The 9,481-nt window shown below is 59.2% G+C and overlaps 1 protein-coding gene across 2 annotated transcripts; it reads left to right on the forward strand.

Annotated features, from left to right (window-relative positions):
- Positions 1 to 181: 181 nt before the first annotated feature.
- On the forward strand, positions 182 to 8,940 carry PELI3 (pellino E3 ubiquitin protein ligase family member 3). Of its 2 annotated transcripts, XM_004713554.2 has the most exons (7): positions 182 to 333; positions 918 to 989; positions 3,316 to 3,445; positions 3,961 to 4,062; positions 5,413 to 5,607; positions 6,035 to 6,223; positions 7,502 to 8,938. In XM_004713554.2, the coding sequence occupies exons 1-7, from the start codon at positions 182 to 184 to the stop codon at positions 8,069 to 8,071; spliced, it is 1,410 nt and encodes a 469-aa protein (XP_004713611.1). In that variant the 3' UTR covers positions 8,072 to 8,938. The 2 variants fall into 2 exon arrangements, with proteins under 2 accessions (XP_004713611.1, XP_004713612.1); XM_004713555.2 differs by lacking the exon at positions 918 to 989 and having other exon boundaries at positions 7,502 to 8,940.
- Positions 8,941 to 9,481: the final 541 nt, after the last annotated feature.

The raw sequence follows: 9,481 nt of genomic DNA on the forward strand, positions 1-9,481 counted from the left end.
CGTGGGAGAAAGATGAGGCTGTCTGCTTCCCTAGTGAAGAGTGAGAGCCTTGGAATCCCCAGGGGCAGTTCTAGTCTGCCCTGCGGTGTTGCTTGGGATTGAAATGGACTGGTCAGTAATTGGTTTGGGGGTGAGGGTGGAAGTCCGCAAAACTCTCTTCCTCCTCTCCCACCCTGCCTAGATGGTACTGGAAGGAAACCCTGAAGTGGGGTCCCCCCGGACCTCAGGCCTCCGGCACCCTGGGAGCAAGAGCTGCTGTGTCCTCTCGTCTCCAGTAGAAGATGCCCAGCCAGGGGAGGAGCCCCTCAAATATGGTGAACTCATCGTCCTGGGGTGAGTGCCCCTGGGCCAGGCAGGGTGGGTCGGCAGGCACCCCAGGGCAGCCGAAAGGACCCCAGGCTTCCCACTTAGTGCCCCTCTGCTGCTGGGCCCCCCCACACCACATCTGATCCGATCAAGCCATCCAGTAGACCCAACCTGCCCCGAGTCACAATGGTTATTTTGCCTCCCCATCTCTCATCAATTACTGAGTTAATGGTTGCCCACCTGGGCATCTGATCAGCTGAGGAAAGGAGGAGGGGGATGCCACCACACCAGCTTCCTTTCCTAAAGCGCCTACTGTGTGCAGTGTGTGTGAGTGGGGGGGTGACACATTCTGGTTCCCCAGCAAAACCGCTCGATCAAACCCTGCGCCTCTGCAAGTTGCTGAACTTCCCTGTGCCTCAGTTTCCCCGATTGGCCAGTAGGGGATGATGTTAATGATAATCACTACCTCAGAGGGCTCCAGGGTTATTGGAAGGAAGGAAGTGATTTCTGGAGAGTTCTCAGGGCAGTGCCTGGCACATACCCAGGGTTCTGTGAGGCGGGCCTGTGCCGCGCCCTTTCTTGAACATTATTTCATTTCAATCTTCACAAAGATGCTGTGAGGAAGGAGGTGAGGAAACCGAGGCTCAGAGAGGGGAAGTGACTGGCCCGAGGGCACACAGCTGGTAAGTGGCAGGGCTGCATCCAGACCCGGGTCTCTCTCAACTCTAGGTCTAATGCACTTTACACTAAAGCCGCAGCTGGCCAACTGCCCACCGCCCAACACACACACACACACACACACACACACACACACACACACACACACACGATACAGGTGAGGAAACAGGCCAGGAGAGTGAAGACCACGAGTTGGTGACTGGACAGACCTCCTCCCTCCCCAGTCTCTGCCTGACCCTTGCTGCCCCCCACCCTACCCCCAAGGACCCCTGAACCACACCCCTCATGTCCCTTCCCTACCCGTAGGCCACACCCCCTGCCGTAGGTTCTGCCCAATAGAATCACTGATGAACTAGCTGTGTGGGATGAGTGTGGAGAAATGCTAATGGCTACTGCTTGTTGACCGCTATGGTGCAATGCTAAATGCTGATATCCGATGGCCCAAACCCACCAGCCACTTTGCCAGAGACAGATGTGGCAGGCGGCCACCATAAAGCCGTCACTTTGGACACCTCAATGTGGCAATCTGCTGGCTTCTGGGGTCACTTGGGGTCAGATCGACCTGATGGACAGACAGTCGTGGGCGAGGTGTTTTGGGTTTCCTCTCTCTGGGAGGAACCCTGGCAGCGCAGTTGGCTGCTGAGCGGAAGGTTGAACCCAGCAGCCACTCCTGAGGGGCAAAGACCTGGTGATCTACTCCCAAAAAAGTCACAGAAAGCCTTGACCTTTGGGGAGTAGTCTTCCTCCGTCCTGCGAGTTGGAGACCACCCAAACAGCCACCCGTAGACACCGCCACGTGCTTTTACTCTGATAACATTAACGAACATCTCTCCGGGGCTTACTGTGTGTGCCACATTCTGCCAGGCATTTGAAAATGCTCTCTCTTCCCTTCTTACCATGACCTTAAGGGGCAGGTCCTGCTCATTGGCCCCGCTTGACAGAGTGCAAGAGTCAGGATTTAAGCCAAAGGCCAAGTCCCAAGCCATCCCCTCAACTGACCCATCTCAAGGTCGAACTACTTCCCGGGTGAAACTACCCACAGGGCAGAAGTGACGCCCCTCTCAGAGACCAGACCAGCGTGAGGCCACTGTGGGTCTGACCTCAGATCTGAGGGTCCAGGCCTTCTTGGCAGATGTTTGGCCTCTGTGGGGCAGCAGACCTGCACCCTAGCTCCGTAATTCACACCGCCTGGCCCACACCAATCCTACAGAACCAGACTCCCTGTGGGCGGGGCCAGGGAACCTGTATTTTGCCAAGCTCCCTTGGGTGTTTGTGACTCAAGCAGTCATCTGTGTCTGGCACCTGTTCACCCTGCCACTCCCGTCTCCCATGTGGCTCCCTAGTGCTTCTCGGGGAATAAAGCCCAGAGTCCTTAGCCTGGTGACTTGGGCCCTTCCCCCAACCTCCGAGGCCTCGCCTGCCCCACCACCACCACTACACTTCCCCACCCCATCCCTTGAGCTCACTGAACCCAAGCAGCCTGGGGCCCTTGGCCCCGAGTGGAGCCCTCCTCCCAGAGGGACCGTGTCCCTTACCACCCTCAGACCTCAGTCGTCAGGCGACCTTCCTAAGCCTCAATTGTCCTCCGTGGTGAAATGGGAAGAAAGCCACTGACCTGGCAGGGCGCTGCACAGATTCCACGATGTCATTGGTCACACGACACCCCAGGAACCCACAGGCCTGCCTGCTTGGCGGCGGGTCGTCTGGGCTCTGGCCCACCTGGCCTCTCCTACTCCTTCCCTCCGGTTGAGAGTTCAGAAGGAAGGTTTGACAGAGATGGAGGTGGGGGCGCTGCAGGTGTCCCCCTCGGTTTCACTGGTGCATCCGAGGCAGTAAATGAGTTCCCCAAAGATGAATTCTTCCCAGTCCTTCAACACCCGGGCAAAGTGTTCCCCCCACCCATCACTTCTTCAAAACTTGATTTGGGGCCAGAAACCCTGGTTCCTGCTGTGGGGCTACAGGCAGTTGGGTTGTGCCTGGGCCATGCAGGTGGTTACCCTGGCTCCTTGGAAAGTTAGGACTCCTTGGAAAGCTGTGTCCCCCAGGCCATAGAACAAGCCCAAGGAGCGGCATCCCCTGCCTCCCCAAGGCTCAGCCCCCGGACGGGCATCCAGGCAACACTGGGTTAACTGGTAAAGCCTTTTGCCGGTATGCAGGTGTACCGTGTACCGGTGAGTTGGTGGATGAGGCAGTACTGGAGGGTGGTTCTAGGGCTTGTTTTTTAGGGCAGGAGCAGCTCGGAAGTTGCCCGTTTCCTCCAAGACTCACTTGTTCTCTTTTTCTCCCCCTACCCCCCAACCCTTTCTTCTTCCCCCACCACCTCCTCCACAGCTACAACGGGTGCCTGGCAAGTGGGGACAAGGGCCGCCGGCGGAGTCGCCTGGCGCTGAGCCGCCGGCCGCATGCCAATGGGGTGAAGCCGGACGTCATGCACCACATCTCCACACCGCTCGTGTCCAAGGCAAGGCAGCAGACCTGGCACCTGCCCCGGCCTCCCTGCTCAGACCCGGCTCCTCAGCCCTGCCCACAGCCCTTCGAGGCAGGCGAGATCACCGGCCTTTACAGTGTGCGATGCGCTTTTCCTCCCTCCCCCGACCTTGCCTGCCTGCAGCCTCTTGGCCACCAGCCACTGGGCAGAAGCCATCAGTATCATTGTTCAGGCAGCCGAGGCTCAGGGAGGGGACGTGACCATCACACAGCAGTGACAAAAGAGAACGCCTTTGGTCTCAGAGGATCTGGGTTCAAAGCCCAGCTCCGCTGTGTGGCCCTTGGCCAGCTGCTTCTCCTCTCTGAACTGCAGTTCAGAGAGCTGCATGAACCATGTTTGCACCAAGGGGCAGCTGAAGGGATGAAACCAGGGCACCGGGTAAAACACCTGCTGCACAGGACACCCCTGGGGCCTGGCTTCTGGCTCAGGGGTGGACCCTTCTCATAGCCACACGTCCCACAAAGCCATGTCTCCTTTCTCCCCACCAGGCCCTGAGTAACCGCGGCCAGCACAGCATCTCGTACACCCTTTCCCGGAGCCACTCTGTCATAGTGGAGTATACGCAGGACAGCGACACAGACATGTTCCAGGTACGCCCTGGCCCCTCCCAGCCCCTGGACTGGGGGTTTGGACAGAGCTGGAGGACCAAAGGCCTCACGGAAAGGGCTGCTGGAAGCTGAAGCACAGCCAGCGACTCTCCAGGTGACCCTGTCCGATTCGTCCCCCAGCCGGTGATTATATCAAGACTCGACTTCAGGCCGGACTCCCAGACTGTAGGAAGACACCCAGCCCCGTGGGTCTGAGGGCAGATTGTCCAGCCACCCTGCCTGGCTTCCGAGCCTAGCTCCAGCCCTCACTCGCTGGGTGATTTGGAGCAGGAGTTACTAACCTCTCCAGCCCTCAGTTTCCTCATCTGTCCAATGGGGCTAATCATAGTTCCCACCCTTTGAAATTGTGGGGAAGGTTACATGAGTGATGGCACATAACGCCTTTAACACGAAAACAAAGTTTTAAAAATCAAAATAAAAACACTTAATAAAGTACCCAACCCACTGCCATTAAGTCAATTTTGACTCATCGTGGTCCTACTTAGCAGTGGTTCTCAACCTTCCTAGTGCCAAGACCCTTAATACAGTTCCTCATGTTGTGGTGACCCCCAGCCATCAGAAATATGTTTTCCGACAGTTTTTGGCGACCCCTGTGAAAGGGTTGTTCGACCCCCCAAAGGGTCGCAACTCTCAGGTTGAGAACCGCTGCTGTATAGGGTTTTACAGAAACAGGCAGCCTCATCTTTCCTCCCACTGGGTGCCGGTGGGCTTGAACCACCAACCTCGCGGTAAGCAGGCCCGTGCTCATCCGGCAACACCACCTGTCGTATAATAATAACTCAAAGCCAAACTCCGTGCCCATGAGTTGAGGCCGACTCACAGTGACCCTATAGGACAGTCTAGACCTGCCCCTGAGAGTTTCTGGGTGTAACCTAATGGGGGTAGAAAGCCCCGTCTTTCTCTTATGGAGCAGCTAGTGATTTCAAACTGCTGGCTTTTTTAATTGCAGCCCAACACATAACCACAACATTGCCTGCGCTCCTGGTGTACAATAAAGAATTGCAACAAAAAAAACTCACTATTCGCTGCAAATATTTGAACACTTCCAAGCCACGGATCTTGCCTCTTGCCCATTCTCCGTTTTAACAGCATTGGACTGGTTGTTGCTGAGGAAGGCCGCCCCCTCTGACTTGTTCCTGAGCGAGCCTTGAGGGAGCCTTGAGGGAGATCTAGGATCCCCACTGGGAGCTCAGAGGGCCTGGGAGGCGGAGTGGTGTTGCCCCCTGCTGGCAGCCTCATCAAAGGCGGTGGAGCAGCGATGGGGGACCCCAGGTGTGAAGCTCTGGGGCCTTAGCTGAGTCTCTGATCCCTGTGCCTGCCTGCCCCTCACAGATTGGCCGCTCCACTGAGAATATGATTGACTTTGTGGTGACAGACACGTCCCCCGGAGGTGGGGCCGGTGAGGGCCCCTCCGCCCAGAGCACCATCTCCCGTTATGCCTGCCGCATCCTCTGTGACCGCCGACCGCCCTACACTGCCCGTATCTATGCCGCTGGCTTCGATGCTTCCAGCAACATCTTTCTTGGAGTGAGTGAGCCCTCGGCAGGGGCAGGGATGGGTTGGTGGGGGCATCGGGGGAGGGGGGATGTGCAGGATCAAAATCAGGACTTGTGCAAAGATGAGCAGCCCCACTTAACAGATGAGCAAAGTGAGGCCATGCAGTGCCAACTCCAGGACTCTCTGGGCCACCTCTGACCTGAGGGTGCAGTGTAGCGGGTCCCTGAAGAAAGACAAGCAGCCCTCTGGGGGCCGTCCACCAGGGCTATGTGATTTAACCTCCCACGTGGTCCCTGGGGAGGGCTCAAAGATTGAGGCTGTGAGCCAGCTGCCCTCACAGCACTGAGGAAGGAAGGCCTGGCCATCCCCTTCCATACAGACTACAGCCAAGAAAACCGTGCACCGTGCAGTTCCAGTCCCAAGTGCGGGTTGTTGTGTTTTCTTTTGGTGGTCCCAGGAGCGGGCAGCCAAGTGGCGGACACCCGACGGCCTGATGGACGGCCTGACCACTAATGGGGTCCTGGTGATGCACCCGGCCGGTGGCTTCTCCGAGGACTCGGCCCCGGGGGTCTGGCGGGAGATCTCGGTCTGCGGTAACGTGTACACGCTTCGGGACAGCCGCTCGGCCCAGCAGCGGGGGAAGCTGGTAGGTGGCCTGGCCCAGAGACTTCTGGTCGGAGCCCTCCCTACCCCTTCCAGGTTTCCCGGCCCCACGTGGCCTGCCCTAGCCAGGGAAGGGTCCCCAGCCCTCTTGTCCAAGGTCGTTCAGGAGTTCTTGGCATGTGCCACTCGTCAAAGATGGTGTCCCTGCATGTGGCCCTTGCTACTAGAGCCCTGGCCGAGATAAGGGGAGGCACACGCAGTCACACCTTGAGGTACCAAGAGACTTTGAGGATGCTGGCCGTGAGAAACATCACATCCTCTTCTAAGGGTGACACCTGGCTTGGATGTGAGCAGCTTGTGGCCCAGAGTGTGAGCAGTTGTAGCGCGTCTGCCACATCCGGACGATTTCTCTTTATTCTCCTCTGCCAGCGGGAGAGAGCCATTGGCACAGATGGCGTCGGGTGCGCCGTGTGGTACAAACCAAGGAATTGAGTTAGGAGCTAGCAGGGAGTTCTAGAGAGGGCCAGAGGCTGGTCCAAGGTCATGTTCTCAAATGGGCCTCATGACAGAGTTCTTCCTGGCATGGGGACACCAAGTCTCTGGGAGTAACAGGGCTGGCCTCCTGGCCTATCAGTTCGCCTGAAGGAAGGGGGCTGGGGAAACATCACGGTTAAATCATGCAAATTTAGGGCTCAGCTGGTCATCACTAGCTTACGTTTGCCAAGTGCCTATTGTGTGTTCACAAAGTGCCCTGTGTGGACATTAAGTAATTCATTTCATCTTCCTGAGAAGCACCAGAAGGGCCGGGACGTGGCCTCCATCTGGAGGGTGAGGCAAGGAAGACACGGAAGGTGGTCACATGGAGTCAGTGAGCACCACGGCCCAGGATTCTGGCACTAACTCCAGTGCTTGCTTTTGCGTGTGTGCGCATGCACACACACGCATACATACATACACACGCACACCTCGGCCCAGCTTTTGGGCAAAGACCCCAGCGGTCTGGGTGGAGAATTCCCACTTCTGCCATCTGTGGAACGCGGAAGAAATGTTCTAGCACATCTGCTGAGCCACCAACCTCTGATTCAATTGCCAGATGTGGAATCTCAGGCCGGTGTCTGGCTGAGAGTGGGTGGAGAGGGAGGGGTGGTGTCAGGGTCAGTGGTGGCACCTGGCCACTATCCTATGGGACTGCCCAGCCTCCTCTGTGCCAGTCCGCCTGCCAGGGGACTATCTCCAGGGTGGTTCCCGGGCTGGGCCAGGAAGCTCATGTGGGTGCAGGCTGCCCACCTGCAGACAGTAAGGCTTTTTGCCGCCCTGGCAGGTGGAAAACGAATCCAACGTGCTGCAGGATGGCTCCCTCATCGACCTGTGTGGGGCCACGCTGCTGTGGCGCACGCCGGCCGGGCTGCTGCGGGCACCGACGCTGAAGCAGCTGGAGGCCCAGCGGCAGGAGGCCAATGCCGCGCGGCCCCAGTGCCCCGTGGGGCTCAGCACCCTGGCCTTCCCCAGCCCCGCCCGAGGCCGCACAGCCCCTGACAAGCAGCAGCCCTGGGTCTACGTCCGCTGCGGCCACGTCCACGGCTACCATGGCTGGGGCTGCCGGCGGGGGCGGGGCCCACAGGCCCGCGAGTGTCCACTCTGCCGCCTCGTGGGGCCCTACGTGCCGCTGTGGCTGGGCCAGGAGGCCGGCCTCTGCCTGGACCCCGGGCCACCCAGCCATGCCTTTGCGCCCTGCGGCCACGTCTGCTCCGAGAAGACCGCCCGCTACTGGGCCCAGACCCCACTGCCCCACGGCACCCACGCGTTCCACGCCGCCTGCCCCTTCTGTGGGGCCTGGCTGACCGGTGAGCATGGCTGTGTGCGCCTCATCTTCCAGGGGCCGCTGGACTAGGCCCCCCTGCTGCCGCGCCTGCTGCCCACCCAAGGCACCTACTCCCCGCAGCCCAGAGGAGCTCTGTACGTGGGACCCAGCCCACCGGCTGACAGATGTCCCAGATGGATGTGGTGGTCCCAGCCTGGTAGGTGGGCTGCGTCCCTCCCCCTGGATGGGATCCCGAGATCCTGGTCCCAGGCAGACTGCACCAGCTCCGGCCTGAAACGATGGATGAAGAGTGGCCCGGTTTGCCTAGCCCTTCCTGGGGCGTCCCCCTCAAGCCGCCTATACTGTGCCTCCAGGGGAGTGAAGGGGCCCGGGACCCTGACCCCAACTCAGGTTGGCTGCTGCCCCAGCTCCAGACACTCGGTCCAGCTGCCACCCTGGGTTCTTGTATAAACCTCGTGCTCAGCTGCCCGCAGTCCCTTGGGTCCCTCATGCATGCAACGCCTGCCGCCTGAGCCAGCAATGCATGGGCAGCAGGCTGGGACTGGCGTTCGCTGCCACCTGCCACGAGCTGGACTCCGTGCCCAGTGGGCGCTGGCGACAGAGACAATGAGACCAGTTCCCCCACCTGGTGGAGTCTGCAGCCTACAAGAGGGCAGGCCACATGACCAGGTGCCAGCCTAGCTTCCTCTGGGCTAGAACCAGAGGTGCCAGGGGGAGCGGAGCGGGGCCCACTGCCTGGTGGGGAGGGGAAAAACCTTGGTGGTCGAGCCCGAGCTGCCAGGCCCACCAGGCTAGCTGGCTGGCAGCTCTGGGCAGAGTGGGAGCCTGCTGAGGAAGTAAATAAGCAAAGTGGCTGGCACCTGGGCTGCAGGTGGGCAGAGAGGGGGCTGGGACATGGGGTGGGCCATGCTGCTGGGGGAAGATGCTGGAGGGGGAAACCTGAGCCACATTTGTGGACCACTAGGAGTCGGAGGAGGGAGGAGGGGAGACGCGCGTTTTTAGAGCGTTGTCTGTAACACAAGGGCTACCTTGACCAAACGCCCGCCATGTGCCCGCACTGTGTGGATATTAACAATGACATTCATTGAGCACTCACCAGGCATGGGCTCTGCTTCTCGGGGCCTTCACTTAACCCTCATTGTGGCCCTGGGGAGGGAGGTGGCACCATCTCCAGACAGGGTACGGTACTCCAATCAGGGCTTAGAGAAGACTACTCCAGGGGCGGGAGGGTGGCGTTGTGGACACCGCGTGTACAGAGGCCAGCTCCAAGCAGGCTGTCTGCACCCCAGGCCAGATGCAGGGAAGAGCTAGGGCATAAGGGGCAGAAAGTGTTTTTAGAATCGGGGAGGGGAACCAGGGGGGAAATGCTGGCCAACACAAGTCGGGGGGCTCTGAGCTGTGCCTCCTTTCATTTGGGCAAGATAGCAATGGTCTCACTGGCCTTGTCCCGAACCATCCCTGGGAACCAGAGGACAGGTA

Source organism: Echinops telfairi, unplaced genomic scaffold, assembly GCF_000313985.2.
Source record: "Echinops telfairi isolate 266 unplaced genomic scaffold, ASM31398v2 ScPeMD7_7417;HRSCAF=8455, whole genome shotgun sequence".
Lineage (NCBI taxonomy): Eukaryota > Metazoa > Chordata > Mammalia > Afrosoricida > Tenrecidae > Echinops > Echinops telfairi.